This window comes from Netta rufina, assembly GCF_964035555.1.
Source record: "Netta rufina genome assembly, chromosome: Z".
NCBI lineage: Eukaryota > Metazoa > Chordata > Aves > Anseriformes > Anatidae > Netta > Netta rufina.
The window spans coordinates 21,769,309-21,787,998 of record NC_140126.1 but is presented as its reverse complement, the minus strand read 5'-3'; the positions used below and the strand labels follow the sequence as shown (position 1 = coordinate 21,787,998).

Genomic DNA, 18,690 nt, shown 5'->3' with positions numbered 1-18,690 from the left:
TGGGTTTTGTTTATGAGTGCATTGGAAAAAACAATGATGTGGCTCCCTGATTAATGTATGCTGCATGTAACAACATGCTGCCTTGTCATCTGGACATCTCTGTGTCTTTGTGACTGCTAGGATTCCTCTTCCAAAAGGAGTACCAGCGTAGTCGAGCACCTGCTGAAGTGAAAAAGGATTATTTATTTATTTATTTATTTATTTATTTATTTATTTATTTATTTTGCTGAGGTTTGAATTGGGTTGTTTTGTTGGCCTGAACCCTCTCTTTTCAAGAGAGCATTAAAAGTTGTTCTGTACAGGAAGCAGAAGGGAACTGTTTCATTCTCTTTCGTTGAACAGCTTTGTAGGTGAGAGCAGGAAGGCAACACTGTAAATATAGCTTCAGTTGCTTACCATCTTCTAGCTTCTCAAGTCTTGTTTTCTCTTTACAAAAAATGCAGGACAATGTATTTAGTGGGCTGTATTATGACTTCAAGTGCAGTATTGAGTTCAGACATGGGAGACACTGTCCTACTGAGGTGTGTTTTAGTGTCATGCTTTCTTCAAAAAAAATAAGTTTGTTGGATCTTTTTGCACCTGACAGCTGTTCTGGCAAGTGAAGAGAGAAGATTCTGTACAGTCTCTAACCATTCCCTCTAGCTGTCCCACATATATCGGGGAGCTTGCAACATATAATAATCCCCTACTTAAATTATTCTCAAGCTTTTAAAACATATCTGGTGTCAGAGATCCTGTTTTCACAGAGGGGAGGCTGTAGGATATTTTTCTGCTTGGGTAGAGATTTCTAGGGCCTAAACTCACAAAACAAAATGAAACTTAAAAATATAAATTGAATAATAATAATAATAACCCCCTTCTCGAAGTAGAGAAACATTACCTCCAGGGATCTTCTCCTCAGAAGTATAATAAAATTGATAACTGATTTTTGTAAAATCATATCTGCTAAAATTATATTGTTCTCTTCACTAATGCTATTTTTACAGTCCATCTTTTCTGGAAGCTTTATTTTGCATTATCACTATTCATTGTATTGGTGTTTGTCATGTTATTTCCTCATCTTCCTCCACCCCTTCTCTCAACAAAACATGGGTCTGTCTGGTGGTATCTGTCTTCTAAATGCATCTCCAACTTGACTAATAAAGTGTCTGATCATGCAGCCAATTAGTCTGTCACTTTTTTCTAGAGTTTTGTAGAAAAAAAAAAAATAATGAATTTTTACAGCAGGTTTAGGATCTAAAGATTCCCAGGGCTCCTTTAATGTACTTAGGAGATATGCTTGCAAATGCATCAACCCTAATGTTTTTTTTATGCTGTGAATAGCTGATTATTTTGCTTTAAAATGTTCTGTTAACTTTTTTGTGTATGTGTGTTATGGAAATATCTTTCTATGTTTATGTGTACATACATAATATGCCGTAAGTATACTTGAATAATCACTTCATTACTTCTAATGAAATCAATGAAGATTGATTGCCATCCACATCTGGATCACTAAAAGATCTTATGACCACTTTCCAGAGAAAGATTTCGGGAATCTTTTGACTTTTTTTTTTTTTTTCATGCTGAGTTTGCCATGTTTTTTTTTCTTCCTTTTTCTCAAGAAAGGAAATTATTACATGTCTTCTGAATGTTTTTCCAGTATCATTAATAGCTTTCGTGTTTGCATATTAATGGTCTTGTTAATGCATTACCTTCATTATGCTGATCTTTCCCCCTAAGTCTCATGAATATAATAGAAATGGCCTCTTTAGGATGGACTAAGTTAAGTAAGTGATTTGACTTCCTGACTGATTTTAAACAGTGACTTAAATCACTAAAGGAGGAAGTCTTGATTTCTGCAGTTGCTCAACTGCAAATTGTTTTGCATTTTGAACTTTAGTTCTTTTTCTAAACAAATGTTGATTCTGTTGACCTGTTACTCTTAAAACTTGTTGGTTTGCAACAAAGCAAATCTTTAACACTAAACCTGGTACTTCTTGCTAAGCAAGAATGATGCATTTTTATTACCTGATTAATTTTGTGGCTTGCATCAAGTTCTGTATGGGATGATAGTGGAATCTGATTAAAATGAAGTCAATGTAGTTTAAAAGTAAATGTTAGTTAAATAAAAATGTACTGTATAAATAAGAAACTTTTTAAAAAGAAGGTATTACTGTCAGCATTCTAGTATTTGAGAGGTAATAGATCTTCCTCTTCTAGTGCCTTGTTTATATGCACAAATTAGAAAAAGGAAATGTTTTCTGCTTTTTTTCAGGTCCAAGCGGGTTTCTCAGGTTTGAGTAAACTAGTACGTTTATAATATATTAATATTATAAACTTAAATAAAGAGATTCTATGCACCTGCAGAAAAATATATGCAGCAGTTAAGAGCAGGCTTAACACTTCAAACAAGCTGCAATTCTTGGTTCCTTGGCATTGAATCATACCAACATAATGTCTTCATTTTCTTTTAAATTTTGTCAGTAAATGACAATATGTTAAAATTCAAACTGAAAAGACCTTTAATATGTTCTAGGAAATTTAGCTTGTAAAATCAGCAGCCATCAGTGCTTAAATAGTATGTTATTGATAGATTTGTATTTTTATTGTTTTAATTTTCCTATAAGTATATTTGAATCTTTAAAACAGCACTCTAAAAGTGAAAATCTAAATCTTCAGTGCTGTAGAAGAAAAGTTTGCAGGCAGTTTGTTTTGCAAAAAACACATCTTCATCTGAACCCTAGCTTCTACCAGCTTTATATTGTGCCTTTGGGTTTCCCAGACATTCACTTAATAAGCAAAGTGACAGTTATAGGAATATTTTAATATCTTAACATTATAGGGACGAGATAGACCAATGTTAATAGTTATTTTTAAATTTAATTTTTACATTTTGCTGACTACTTGGGATTAAGCTGTTGATCTCCAAAACACAATTTTTCAAACAGGAGAGAAGCACAGATTCCTCAAAAACATTCTTTGTTCTTCAGTTTTGACTGCTGGCTCTTGAATCAGCATGCAGCTGTACTGTGAGAACTAATGACATCACAGAGTATTTTCTGTGAAAAACAAAGTCTGTGCATGTATTTATAAAGCAGTGATTTAGCTCCTTAGAGCAGAAGCTTACTGATGAGCAGTAAACTTTAACTGAAGTCAGAGAATCTACTAGTACTTTTGTGATGAACATGAAGTTTCTGATTTCAGCCTGACCAAGCACAATACCTTTAAGCTTACTGCCTTTGCCTAACAAGTAAAGGACATTCTTTCCATATGAAGTATATAAAAATCTTGTTAGCTGCTGCCAGCATGTTACTTACTTTATATAGTTTTCTGCACTTCTGAATTCAAAAGTGATGACTCGGTGAGATTACTTGTGGATCAAAGTTACTACAACTTGTGCGTTTTGGATGCAATATTTGCAGAAAAACAAATGAAATGCCAGAGGTCATTACATTTTTTCCTTTTTTTTTTTAGCATGAAAGTTTTATATCTCTAAGGTATTCCTTTTCTGTTCTGAATTAAGACATAGCTGTTCAAAAGGAAACATCCAAATTATACCTGTTTTGTTTGAGACTGTGAGTTTTTTTTTAGATTATCTATTTCTAATTGAATATCAAACACCAAGTGACAAAATTCACAGTTGTGGTTTTAGCATATTTTCATGTTTGCTTTGTGTTTAACTAGTGATGTTGTCATAATGACTAGTAATCATTCCCATGGAAAAGATGAGTCCTGAACAGAAAAGGTACAACTAAAGCTTTTTATTTGTACAGGATCACAGAATGGGTGAGGCTGGCAGGGCCCTCTTGAGGCTGTCTGGTCCAACTCCCTGCTCAAGCAGGGACACCCAGAACAGGGTGCCCAGGACCACGTCCAGGTGGCTTTTGAAGATCTCCAAGGAGGGAGACTCCACAGCATCTCTGTGGCAGTGCTCAGTCATTCTCACAGTCAAGAAGTGCTTCCTAGTAGAATCATATAATTATTTAGATTGGAAAAGACTCTTAAGATCATCAAGTCCGATGATCAACCTAACACTCACAACCTAACACTCACAGTTAGTGTCAGGAGAAACCTCTTGTGTTCCAGTTCATGCCCATTGCCTCTCGTCCTGGCACTGGGCACCACTGAACAGAGGCTGCTTCTGTCCTCTTTGCATTCTCACTTCAGATACCTTGCAGAGATCTCCCCTGAGTCTTCTCTTCTCTAACCTGAACAGTCCCACCTCTCTCAACCTTTCCTCAAATGAAAGAGGTTCTGGTCCCTTAATCATTTTTGTGGCCCTTTGTTGGACTGTTGCCAGATCTCTTTATCAGGTTAGTTTTAGAAACAGGAACAGGAATAACAGATTTAAAAGCTTCCAGTCTATTTCATGCACTGTTGATTTGTTTTCCAGCGTTTCATGGAGAATAGCAGCATAACTGCTTGTTACAATGAGCTGATTCAAATAGAACGTGGAGAAGTGCGATCTCAGTTCAAATTACGGTATGTAGAAGTGTAAGAAAGTGTGGGAAACATAAATTGTTTGGTCTACATTCCCAGCTATGTATGTATATGCTTTGTATCTGTATGTTAGCCAATTCCTATAGCCTTATTTTACTGTTCAGTTAGTTTGTAACAAATGTAAGTGCTTTAGTAACTGGTACCCTCAAAAAGCTTCATTGGTGTGCTTCATTCATTGGTGGTTTAAATTACAACTTTCCTTAATGCAAAAATCAGTACATGTCCTTTATTCTGATACTTGCTTCTGTCCGTATGTCTTGAGGCACATATATTGAATTTGGCAATGTTACAGCAACCATTACTGGTATCACCGCAGTCACAAACTTTAGCAGAAATATTGCAGAACAATTTCTGCTCACTTAGTTGCAAGGGTAGCATTCCACAAATTCTGTCCTGTGTAAGATTTATGGGCTGCAAATGTATAGGACAGGACATTTTCAGGAAATCATTCTTGCTCTCAGATGTGTGAGATGTCATATCTGACAGTTTGAGCTGAGCACCATCTTAAGCTGGCTCTTCATACCCCAGAGTTATTACTTTCCTGTCCATGCAAGACTAGACAGACCAATATCACAAATTTTTATCTTAGTGAGAAATATCTAATTGTCTAATTATATGTTTCACTAAGGTAAGAAGAAACTAAAGACTTTCATTCCATTATCACTTTAATATGACTAATTTTATGTTTAATACAAGTGCTTATATCTACATGTAAATATCTTTGCAATTCAGCTCTATGGAAAAGGAATCCTTGAAGCTGTCATACCAATAAATTGTAGTTCTCTAGATCTCATGAGTTCCAGTTCCTTTGACATAAAACACTATTGTTTGTTTACAAGATTCAGTGTTTCTGGTTAAGCAGTAGATTTTTCTATGATCCTGTTTGCAAACCAATATCAAAGAAACTTAATGTTCAAGTGAACATGTTTGTGTATACAAAATATGACTATAGTAAAATCTGTGGAAAAAAAAATAGGATTCAGGCTTACACAATGTTTAATAGGTGTTTTCCAAGGCTCAGCAGAAAAATAAAACAACAGTGAAATTTTAGAAGTTAATTAGATGTTATGGTGGTCCCAACTTGGTTCAGTAGTAAACACAATGTGAAATGTGTGACTTCTGAATTAAGTCGTCATTGATGAGAAACACCAGTTTATGTATAAGATTAAGATGTCATTCATACATGCAAAACCTGTAGCTTATGTTTAAGTCCAATAAACCAGATTTTGTAATAACAAGGATACTATGGAGAGAAAGGAAACTTTTTCAAGATGTTAGATCTAGTTTTCAAGATTACTCCCAGTTTAACCAGTATTCCAGCTGCAGAACTTTGTTGTCTGACAATGTCCAAAGTCAGACTCCTAAGACAAATCAGGTCTGTGCAGATAGCCTCCTTAATTTCTTAGCTGAGAAGTGTTACAGCATTCATTGCTTTTTATTCTGTATGTAGAAGCTTTTTGGCATTCCCATCACTTACTGTTTACCAAAACATACAAGAATTGAAATTATCCTTTTGTTTCTTTAAAACGTTGACAAACGTTTCAGTGGTGTCTTGTGGTACGTTTTGTTTTCATTTATTTATTTTTCTAATAAACTTTATGTTCTTCTCATTGAAAGCTTCCTGCTTAAACACATGGAATAATTCATTTCAAGAACTGCATGCCAGTACAGTTTGAACATCTCTATATGAGTGATACTAATTACAAATGCAGATAATTAAAATTCAGAGAACATGATTTGTTACTGGCTGCCATGTTTTGCTATGAGTTTATTTGAAAATGCACTCCTCCAAACAAAACAAAACAAAACAAAACCTTAAAATTTGAAGGAAACAGTGTCAGTCCCCAGAAGCATTTCATCTACTGATAAGGACAATAAACAAGTAACATTTATACTAGTGTACTACACTGGTATAAGTAGCGTTTTGAAAGATAAACCTTCTGAAAAGGAATACTTGTAACCTGGAGAAGCTGATATTTTGCAAAAGAGGATTTCTTTCTATTTTTGCCCAGTTAGGCAGAGGCTCTAAATGAATTTTCCATAAAAAAATAACACAACTAGTGTTGCTATTTGGTTACGATTTGTTCTCATCTGTGTGGTTTGATGAAATGGGGGTGAAGAAGTGTTGCTCCTTATGTTTACCCCACTGGGTTCCTAGTCTCTGATCTGTTTGCTGTCTCAATAGATCTTCAGTACAGCTTTGTATATGTGGAAGGAAAGAGAATATTTAATCAATAGGACTAAAAACAGGGTATTTCAGGTGTTCACATACAAGAGAAACTCTGTGCGAATGTAGGACCAGCCCAAGAAAGCGGTATTTAAGGTCATTTCAGTGGACCAAAGTGTCTCCTATTCCACGCAGAAACTGCTTCTTATCATAGCTTTTCTGCTTCTTCTGTTAGGCAGCTTGGTTGGGCATCTGTAGGAGATGCATTAATCAAAAACAGCATGGCCCATTTCAACTTTTAATTTTGATGGCTTGGTTGCCAGATCAAATGATAAAAATAGGGCTTGAATAGTGCAAACATTGCTGTGTTTCCTTGCAGGAAGTTTGCTTAATGACTGTTGTTAGCTGTTGGTATACCAGATGAGTATCTATCACTGAGGTAAATTAATTGTTTCATACAGCACAAAATCACACCATGGGGCTGGCTTGGACTGCTAGAGCATCCTTAGTAAAACTATACTGAGAGCTCCTTTTATTGTATGAACTGAAATACTACTGTTGTATTCTGTACACAACACTTCTTCCTACAAATCTTCATCCACACAACTGCACGAGTATGTCTTTGTTTATAGTTTTTTGTTTTCTGTTTGTTTCTGTGTTACTTCCATGATGAGCAAAGCTGGCAATATCCTATATTTCTTAATAAAGAGGCAGAATACTTCTCTGTTAATGATTCACTGGTCATCAGTATTAATTCAAACCCCACTATGCAGTCTGTGAGCAAGATGTTCCTTTTAGGTAATAACAAGGATGTTTATGCATGATGCACTTTATGCTACCTGCAGCAAGAAGTACATAGCAGATAATTTGTTTGTGTTTAGTCCACATCAAAGATAAAGTACTGGCATCTATCGAAGCAGGTATATCTGAGTTGTCTCTTTTTGTATATGCTATATATCCATAGCTTCCTTTCTTATGCTAGGAGCCTACATCAATGTTAATCCCATTCTGTGTGAATTATAAGCAATTTGAATGCTGTAGCAAAAGGGCAAGATTTTTGTTTCTCCTATGTTAGATGATAGTCCTGAAAAAAAGGGGAAGTAGAGATTAATTCTGCCCTTAATTAAGATCAGGATGTATGGAGATCAAATTTCTGAATTATTACTTGGAGGCAAGAAAAGTGATATTTTTCTGACTAGGATTTTGACATGGCTTAAATTGTTTCCTCTTACTATGTTGCATTAAAACTTCTTTGACAGCAGAGATCTTTTTTCAGTAACTTTATATGTGTCTGTGCTGTGGTGATTTTTTTGGTTCCCTATCTTTAATGATCACAAAACTTTCTATTGTAATGTAACAGCCATTTGCTATTTTTACGGCTAATTGTTAGTTCCTGCTGTCTAGAGCATGTCTAGAAAAAGCAACATACTATTAAGTTGATGCAGTACTCATGAGCACTGCAGAACACAAGTTACACTGTGACCTGCAGAAAAACACGTGAACAACAGGAATGTCTGAAGATGAATTGCTTCAAAAAGTTATAAGGGAGATGGGTACTTGGTTTAATCATAATGACATTCTGGTTTGTGATTCATCTACTGATAAGTACAGTGTAATAATGCGTTTATGGTAAGCAAAATATTCTAACAGTAAAACTAACGTGAATCATTTACTAATTTCAGGGCATGTAATGCAGTGTTTACAGCATTAGACCACTGTCAGGAAGCCATAGAAATAACCAGTGAAGATCATGTTGTTCAGGTATGGAGAAAAAAAAAGTTAATCATTTTGTAGAATTTGAAGACAGGAACCCCAAAGAGATCTTTTCTCAGTAGTTTCTCTTCCAATTCTGTATTTTAATTTTGTTGCTGCAGTAATTCTGGATGCTGCATGTTGACACTTGCTGAATTTTTAAGACTTTTCTTTTTGTACCTTTATTTAGATGACCATTTACAGTGAAGTAATATTACTTATAGTAAAACAGCAAAGAAATCCATAGCAGCACTAGATAACCTGTTCAGTAAGGGGTTTTTGTGCTTTCTAATAACAGTTTGTATATCCCATTCTGTGTTCAACTCCTCATGTAAATTAAATGTTTCTCCATTTGCATAGTATTTTTATGTGACAAACACCAAACTGTAGGGCTGTGTGGTTATGGCTTTGGATGTATATCCTGAAATACTTAGACAGTTATGTGCAAGTAACTGTCTTTTAAAAGTGTGCTCTTCTTGTTTGACAGTATGTTAATCCAGCCTTTGAACAGATGATGGGGTATCACAAGGGAGAGGTCATTGGCAAGGAACTCATTGAAATACCAAAAAGCGTTAAAAACTGTGCAGATCTTTCAGACAGTATCAATACATTTATTAAAAAAGGAAAGGTGAGTAAAATTAAGCTTGTGCAATTTTGATTTGGATTTCCAGACCGCTTTGTTTTTAATACTCCAGGTTTAAAAACACAAGATACTGCTTTCATGAGTTGCATATATTTGACCAGAATTCTGTTCCTCTGGTTCCTAAACTTCTTTGTAAATATTGGGTACTGTCTCACAAGAGAAATATATGAAAAAATTTCACTGTCCTTTGGTAAGCAAATATCTGTTAAAGGTGGTACTGTGTGCATGTATTACAACATTTTACACTGTTTTAAAAATACAACCATGAAATAATATGTATTTATTACATAAAATTTATGTAATAGTAAATGAATATTTGACTGCAAGCTAAGTATTCTTAGACACTGTCTCTGTTATGTGTGTTTGCTTAGGAATGGCAAGGGGTTTATTACACAAACAGAAAATCAGGAGACAGTATTCAGCAGCATGTGAAGATAACGCCTGTGATCGGTCAAGGAGGGTAACTAACTTGTACAGAGCACAGTTACTTTCTGTTTTTTGGGGGTCCTTCTTTCTGCTTTCTCTATTGGGGAGTCTGGTATGGACCTCTATGTATTTAGGAGCAGGATGGTGATAGAACTACTGATTTTAAGCAATGCAGAAAGAATAAGCAAAATTAAGAAGACCATGTTTTTTACTGATGTTTGTCTATTTTGTTGTCTTCCTACGCTGGCTAAAAGGACTGTGAATTCATAACAATTGGTAGTGTTGCTCAACTAGGTACCTAAAAAATGATGTTTAGGTTGATGTTATAATACATTTTTTATGAAGTTATTCTACAGTATGCAAACTGTTAACCAGTCAGTTGGAAAGATCATCAGCTACATGATTCTCTTGTGATCATGCTTGTATGTGCTTGCACTTTTACAGTGTATTGTGTGTACGTTGCCAAATTATACTCCCAGATGTGCAGGTGAATTCCTGCAGCAGCAAAAGAATCATGTATCCTAGGACAAAAACATAGCTGTAACACTGGAATGCTTGTTGCTCAATCAGCCGTTTGGTGTTGGTTTTGGTATCTTGTTTCTTAAAAGCATCAAGAATTCAGCTTTAAAAAAATAGCAGTGTGTGATACCGTTTGGTGTGGTAACAATAGATTATTTCTGTTGCTAGGAAGATAAGACACTTTGTGTCCCTAAAAAGGCTGCAATGTACTAATGAAAACAACAAGCAGGTAACTGTTTTCCTTCCATGTCTTAATTTTCATCACTTTTACTGATTTTTTGTTTAAGAAATGAATATAGATCACATCCTCTTTGAAAAACATTCTCATATTATCACTGCATGTTGGATCAAGCAAGAAAACTTTATCATTTGCTTAGCCTTTTTTTGCTGGACTGTTTTCCTTTTGTAGGACTGCTGACTAGAGAACGCCTTTTGTTCACTGGAACTTAGATATGACAGTGGATTTTGTGATATTGTGGAGCAGCACAGACTATAATGCAAAGGGAGTTCAGGGTATTTTTTTCTATAACTGCTCTCGCCAGTCTTATCTGACGTACTTAAAGCTGATAATGACCTATGCTCAGCTGTCACAAGGTTTGCAAATGCGTGGTTCTTGAATAAAGTATAAATTGAATAAAACGTTACCTGCAAGTAGGACCTGAGATATCACATACACCACAGAAAGTGTGCTGTGGAGGGGTGTAATCCAAGCCATAGTTCAAAACACCCTCAGTGATCCTTGGCTGCATTAGGCAAAGTGTCAACAGAGGTGATCCCCTCTGTTCAGCACTGGTGAGGCCACACCTGGAGTTCTGTGTATAGTTCTGGGCCCCCCGGTACAAGAGGGACCTGGGCACACTGCAGAGGGCCACCAAGATGATAAAGGGACTGGAACACCTCTCCTATGAGATAAGGCTAAGAGAGCTGGGACTGTTCAGCCTAGAGGCTCAGGGGAATCTCATCAATGTCTACAAATACCTGAAGGGAAGTCGGTGGTGTCCATTGACGGGATACTGCTGTAGGTGTCCCTGCCTGAGCAGGGGGTTGGACCAGGTGATCTCCAGAGGTCTCCTCCAACCTCAGCCATTCAATGATTCTGTAACCCCAGTGTCTGCAGTCCAGGCACATATCCACCTAAGCAGTTTCTGAAACAAATCTGGTGGCATGAGAAGCCGTTCGATGTGATCTACTCCTAGTTCACTCCATCTGAAAGTGGCTCTGAAGCAAATGGTTATATTTCATGTTTTGCCTCAAAAATACTGTAGTACATGGCTTGAAGGAATTCTGGGCTTCTCTGAGCTGAGGAATGAATTCTATGGTCTGTAGAAGTAAGAGGTAGAAAGCAGTATGAGGTCAGAGCATGAAGAGTAGCTGGCAGCATTTTGTGGAGTGACGATGTACTTGTGAAACATGATAAATTTCCTATCATTTCCATTTTCCTTAAAACAATTTTTTTAGGGATGGAGTTATATATCTTGTTTTGTCTAGAATTTAAATGTGCTTTTATCTGTCATGGGGGTAAAGGCATTTGTGCATAAAAGTATGTGGAAAGTCACTATAATTCCTAATTGTCCTTTTTTTCGGTATAACAAACCTATAATACATTATTGTAATACATTATTGGAAAACTACTCTTGGAAAAAGTTAACAGGTAGTATTCTGTTAGTTGAAACCATGTCCTTGGCACTGTTTTTTGTGTGGGCAGGTAGTATCAAGTCAACTGAGAAATCTTAGCTTCTGGAAGAACTGAAGCTTTACCATTAAAGACAAAGCTTGAAATGTTTTAACCTTACCTCATATTTTGATCAAAACATACATTTTAGTATTGGCAGCAAGGTATCGTTTACAGTAGCAGGATTTCAAAAGTGCTCAGCCTGGAGTGCAGGAGATTTTTGTAAAAGAAGTAGTGTCAATGTTACATTTATTTCTTTTTTTAAAGTCATTAATAAAACCACATAGTTCATATTGTTTCATTTACAGCTGCTTTGACATTGATTTGGGATTGAGATAGCATTTGATGTTTTTTCTGTAACATATACACAACTGAAAGACTGGTGCAGGACAGTGTAAATGTCATACTGTTTATACAAGATCATCAGTACAAAACAATTGCAGATTTTCAGTCATCTAGGAAAAGCACCAATAGGAATATATAGGTAAAAGTGCTTTTGTTTTCTGTTTTTAATCTCCCAGTACTTTGGATTGCTTAAATCAGTAAGCTTAAGACCAAAATTATAGGAACATGTGTCAAAGGCCACATTCACACTCTTCATACTGTTGCACTGTTGGAAAGCACCATCAATAAATGCTTTTTAGTATTGAATCATGAGCATTTATTAGGAAATAAAGCCTGAATCCAATGGGTGTGGGCAGCCTTAGAGTTCTGGTGAGCCCAGGTTGTATGAACTCTGAAGGGTTCTGAACAGAAGTAGAGATCTGCTACAAAGACTAAAGATCACAACCTAACAGAATATATGGTCTATGAAGATTTAAGATACTTAACAAAAAAAAAAATAAAATAAAATAAAGTGTGGCCAACAAAACTAAGTTTTTGCATTTCTCTTCCATGGTGGAAGTCTCTCCTGCGTATAGCAAGTACAGTATCAGGTATTTCAGCATTGAACAACAGTGTCTTGAGGCTTTGGTTTGGTTTCTTACTCATTTTATATGGGTGGTATTGGTGACATATAAGAATATCTATACAATATTCATAAGACTCTGTACGGTTATTTTTGTAGAGTTACTGTTATGATGGTATTAGTTGTGATCAGCATGTGGACACTGCAGGTTACACCATCTGGTGGCAAAGAGAAGTTCAATCAAAGAGAAAACATTGTGTAGCTGCCAAGCTCAACCTGAACTTTGCAGAAAAGCTTCATTTTCTGTAGCAGTTAATAGAACAGACTAAATGTCCGTTAAAGCTTGATTAAAATTAAAATGAAATTTATCGTTGAATTAGTGACAAAATAGTGTTAATAAAATGGCTCCTGGGGTTTTACATTAGCTATTGAATTTCGTTCAGTTAGTTTTGTGGTAGCCTCTATATTTCTAATTCTCAGTAAACTGCAATATTTTAAGACACAGTACACCATCCTGTTGAAAAGTAGAGAAAAGAGGGCAAATGTCTCACTGTGTAGACTTTCTGCATTTGTGCAATTGAAATAAATGTTTTTAGGGATTGAAGAATTAAACAGTTAATAGCACTCTGTCTGCATCTAGAGAGTTGAGGTAAGGACCATTATTTGAGCATTTGCTGAGATGTAGCCATTTTCCCTGTTCCTAATGCATTGAGGATGTGCTGTCTTTGGGTTAAATGAGACTTTATCAAAGAATAATACAGAACAGTCCCAGAAGTAGTCAAGCCCATCACAGACACTCCTGTTCTTTGGTTTTGGAGCTAGTAATCTCTTTCTTCTATTCATTTAGACCTTTCTGAAGTCATCTTCATGTTCTGCTGTAAGGCAGTCCCTTTCTTTCATCTTCCGTTTTGTATCAGTACGTTCCTGAAAAATAAATTTACCTCTCCCTTGACAATACAGGAGCTGGGTGAGATGCTCATGTGCCTTATGGCACTGTAGATTGCTTAGGGTGCGACAGGATGCTGCTTGATTTTTCCACGTGGTAGGGCTTGAATAAACCAAATAGTTCAGGCTTGACTTGGCATCTCTTCAAGAGACAGGCCACCTACAAACGATGAGACTTCAGCATTTCAGCCACAGCTTCTGGTAGTTGAAAGCCTATTGGAAATATCAGAATATCCTGAGCTATTGCATCTTGCTGAGCCATCTTGTCGTATCCACATGGTGGTGTCAGTGCTCTTCATGAAGTTTTAACCTTTTGGCTCTCTGTGGTGTGATCCCATGCACTGGTGGGGGCACAGACTCTTTGTGTTGATGCACTGAAATAAGCCTGTCTGCAGGTAAGGTTGAGGACTAAATGCATGGAAGGAGTAGCAAGGGGGAAGAGGAGGCAGTAAGACTGCAAAACCTGTAACCCAGAAGGAGTTGAGGGTGATGTTTGTCATCCTGTAAGCAGTACTTGCTCTGCTCCAGGAACATTTGTTCATCCCCCACAGCCCACTCATGGTCATACTGTGCAATTTCCTAAGTAAAATACCATCAGGAGTTTGAGTGATTGAATTCCAGTGTCAGTTATTTCTTTTAGAAAGCTGGCACAGGTTCACAAGTCAGCATGATGGTGTTATATATTGAATTCTGTATGTCTGTGGTCTTTATTGCCAAGAGATCTGAAGATTAAATGAGGCTTCAGTTCTAAAATAAATCATTTGTTGCATTTAATCACACTTTAAATAGAAAGTGTTTTGTTATAAAACTCCTTTTGTTTTTGTTGTTTTTTATTATTTTGTTATACCTCTAGCCATGGGGACATCTTAAGCAGTGGAGCAAAAGACCACCACATTTCTTAACACTTTTTGTTAACACTTAATATTTCTTATTTTGCAAAATAAATCTGGAAAGACCTTTTTTGTGACAAATACAATGTTTGCAAGGTGGTTTTTTTTCCTCCATCATATTTTTCCTCCACTTCAATTTGTAGCCAGCTTTTGCTGAGGATTTTTAAAACTTATTCTCTCAAAAGTACCTTCTGGGGAACATTAGCCCATATGGCAGTCATATGCTTGGTAAATCCCGGAATCCATTTCCGAATACTTGCATCCTAGAACTTTCCTCCGCACTAAAAAAAAAAAAAAATAGGTTTTTCTTCAGATCAATGGTAATTCTTTATGTAATAATAAAAGGAAAACAAACTAACTATGTATTTAGTTATAGGGTGGTAAAATCTGTTACGATTAAAATTTTGATCCAAATTTCTGTTTCACTTCATCAGTGTAATTATAAGTGGCTTGATCTCAATATTCAGACACTGTATACAGGCTGAAAAACATCCTTACATTACTATATATAGCTTCATAGTTAAAAGTGTAGACATGTTCTTTGGCATTACTGACAGACTCTCTAAGGAATATCAGAGTATTAGAGATTACAGTATAATCAGAAACCACTGTAAAGAAATTTTCATGGATTTCTGTGCCAGATTTATTACATACAAAAATCAACTAGATTTATGTACAGAAAATAATACATCTGAAACTGTAGTAATTTTTTGTACAGAGGAGATCTATGAATGCGAATTGACTTTCATGTGACTATTTGCGTGTGCTGAAGCCTGGCTAATGATTAATTCTGCCTTTATGAATTGAGACCTGGAAGGATAGAGTCCAGTGTTTGCATGTATGTAAATTTATAATGGAGGTGTTGTTTCTCTTCTTAAGAGCATACCAGTTCAAGATAAACCATGTAACTGCTCTTATAACTTATCCTACATCTCTCTTTCAGGTCATGGCTACAGAATGAGTAAGAAAGTATTCATGGATTTATTTATTTATTTATTTATTTTATTGGCGTACTTAGAGGAATGTGCCAAGGTTTTCTTACAGCTGGGGAGCAGAGGTGGATATCCAAGGACTAAATGCAAATCCAGTTTGGGACCAGAATGAGCAGTTCAGATGAGTTGTATCAGTTCATAGAATCACAGAATGGTTTGGGTTGGAAGGGATCTTAAAGACCATTGAATTCGAACCCCCTACCATGGGCAGGGACCCCTCCCAGGCAGGGACTAGGCTGATCCAAGCCCCATCCAACCTGGCCTTGAACACTTCCTAGGATGGGGCATTCACAGCTTCTCTGGGCAACCTGTGCTAGTACCTCACCACCCCCGAGTAAAGATTTTCTTCCTTATATCTAACCTAAACCTACCCTCTTTTAGTTTAAAGCCATTCCCCCTTGTCCTATCTCTACACTCCCTGACAAAGAATCCCCCCCCCAGCTTTCCTGTAGCCCCCTTTAGGTACTGGAAGGCTGCTCTAAGGTCTCCCCAGAGTCTTCTCATCCCCAGGCTCAACAGCCTCAACTCCCTCAGCCTGTCCTTACATGAGGACAGCCATGTGTTCCAGCCCCTTGATCATCCTCGTGGCCCTGATCTGTACTCATTCTAGTATGTTCATATCCTTCCTGTGCAGGGGGACCCAGAGGTGAACGCAGGGCTCCAAGTGGGGTCTCAGAAGAGCAGAGCAGAGGGGCGGAATCACCTCCCTCGCCCTGCTGGCTATGCTGCTTCTGGTGCAGCGCAGGGTACGGTTGGCTTTCAGGGCTGTGAGCACACATAGCCGGCTCATGTTGAGCTTCTCATCAACCAACATCCCCAGGTCCTCATCAGGGCTGCTCTCATCAGCCCCAACTCCTCAGGGCTGCTCTCCATCCATTCTCCACCCACCTGTATTTCACCATGTTCACCACATATGACAAGCTTCCACAACCTTACTCTACTGAGACTTACTTCTCTGAGAATTCCTGCTTGATTTTAAGAGAGGTGTTTAAGCTTTTGAAATGAGTTTTCTGAGGGAGAGTGGTCTCTTCTACTGCTTTGAACAACATTTATATGGAACATTAGTGCATAATTTCCCTTTCCTTTCTTAATTCTTACTCAATACAGTAAACCACTCCTGAATTCTGTTTGCTTTTCCTTTCCATTCACTTCTCTTTCTTTTTCACCCTCTTTATCTCCTGTCCCCAACAGCAAAAAGGAAAACAAGATGGAAGGGGTTCAAGATTGATGGAAAAAAGAATTTGTATGATTTCTTTTCTATCTTTCGTAAATAATTCCTGTAGCAACTCTACAGCATACTGTGTCTCATATGGACACAAAGACTGCACAAGTGCAATCTTGCTTTTCTTTGCTTTTAACTCACTTGTTGCAACCACAGTTTTGCAATCTAGTGCTTTGCTATAGGCAGACAGGCAATGGATTTGGTCAAAGGAATGATCCACCATAGGTTAGGTGACTGTACTGAATTCCAAAATGTGATGTGTAATGTAAAACCTGCAAGTGCAGTACTGCACTGTGCTTATTCACCTGAAGTAGATGATAAATAGTCACTTTCTCTAGTGACTACAATAAAAAATGAAATAAGAGTGATGTGTTGTTTTTAGTCCTTTTCGGTGTCTTTATTAGCTCTAAGTAAGTAAGTCCTGTACTTTCAGAGAGAAGATTTGGGGAACCAAAAGTTCTGTTCAGTTTTTCTATTGACAGCAAAATACTTTATTGTAATCACAAAACAAAGGAATGGGGTAAAGTGATCAGCATGTAATAAACTATCATGTATTGGGCAGACTGTGCTTTGGTTTCTGAGCAGGATGGAAAAGCAAAGAAGCATTTAATCTCCTGTTGTATTACCAAGCAGTAGGTGTAAACTTTAAGATGATGGAAAAGTCCTACTTAAATTTTAGGAAAGACTAAAGTATCTATCAAAATGTTCAGGTGTTTCAGAAGCACAAGATAATAAGATTTTATATTTAACTTCTTCATTCATGGGAGCGATTAAAATTTACTTAGAAACAAAGATCTGATGAATAAGACCTGTCGTCCCCTTAGTGGCTGGAGTGTAGCTTTTGTAACTGCCCAGTGTATCACTATTTCATGAAAGAGTGCGTGCAAGCTTAGCTTAGAGAGAACCAAGGAAATGGTGTTAAAAATACTTGCAGAGTGCAAAAATGAGAAACATCTTAGGATTATTTTTTTTTCTTTTTGCATTTATTCATGGAATCATGTGCAATTTGTACTTAAAACTTTATCTAAAATGGAACATCAGTTCTCTTACAGACATGGGTATTTAACAGCAACATGCTGTTAGTATTTAAAAGAACTATTGTTTCTGTGATTTCCTGCATTGAATGTCTGTTTACTTTCATATTATTTCTCCATGTCTAGTTACACCCAAAGAAGAGTCTTTGAGATTTTTTTTTTAATAACTGAACAGAAAATGTTGGTTAAGGACAGTGTTGAATGTAGCCCTTTTTTAAATCTTTTTGTGTTCTTTTCCCTTACAAACATGTTTTACTCTTGGTGTATCTTCAGCTCTGCAAGAGTCACCACGATAAGAAGTGTACAGGAGACAATTCTCAGTCAGGTTAGACTACTATCATTTACCTTTATACACTTGAATGTTTGAAGTTGTGACTAGGTTCTTTGCTGGTATGATATGTTGTCTCTACCCTCTGTTGAGTCTGTGGTCAGAGAAGATGGACAGTGACTAATGCCAGCTGCTCAAATGTTGCACAATGATTCAGGCTTGTAGCAGGCAACAATAATTTGATCTACTGTAGAGATCTCTTGCATTAAGATGCACTGCTCTTCATTGTATTAAAATACCATGTCTGAACTGAAAGCTGATGTGTCTTGTCACTCCTTGCTGTTTGAAATAAATGTGGAACTGTGCTGATTTATGCCAGCAGATCTGCCAAAGTGTTTCAAAGTTTAGGACCTGCCAGCAGGGGCTGTTAGTTTTGGCCCAGCATGAGGCTAAGAAATGTGTCTGTAGTGCCCAGGCTACAAGTAGTCATAGACAGTCAGCATTGAGCGTGATGGTGGTGTTGTGAGGTGTCTGCACAACCCTTTCTCTTTGTCTCAGGCAGCTTTGCTTGCTTGCAGACAGCACATTTAAGATCTTGATCGAAAGCTACCTGCAGAAGTTACTAAAGATAACTTTGGGAAGGAACGTAAGGGGATAATTACATCTTCCAGTGCTGTTTGGAGTAACAGTCTTCCCTGAAGAAAGAGACACTAAAGGCCAATTTAAAATTTATAATGGTCTTCTATTGATCTGACCTAGATGCAGCACTGC

General features: G+C 36.9%; 1 protein-coding gene across 1 annotated transcript in view; it reads left to right on the top strand.

Annotated features, from left to right (window-relative positions):
• PDE8B (phosphodiesterase 8B) overlaps nucleotides 1-18,690 on the top strand; it is a gene marked incomplete at both ends in the record, with an annotated part of 90,418 nt that overhangs the window by 56,200 nt on the left and 15,528 nt on the right. Inside the window, 6 exons of the mRNA XM_084305709.1 lie at nucleotides 4,376-4,464; nucleotides 8,332-8,410; nucleotides 8,889-9,029; nucleotides 9,416-9,504; nucleotides 10,158-10,218; nucleotides 17,925-17,976. Coding sequence (XP_084161835.1) covers nucleotides 4,376-4,464; nucleotides 8,332-8,410; nucleotides 8,889-9,029; nucleotides 9,416-9,504; nucleotides 10,158-10,218; nucleotides 17,925-17,976 — 511 coding nt within the window. The remainder of the gene's footprint in view (nucleotides 1-4,375; nucleotides 4,465-8,331; nucleotides 8,411-8,888; nucleotides 9,030-9,415; nucleotides 9,505-10,157; nucleotides 10,219-17,924; nucleotides 17,977-18,690) is intronic.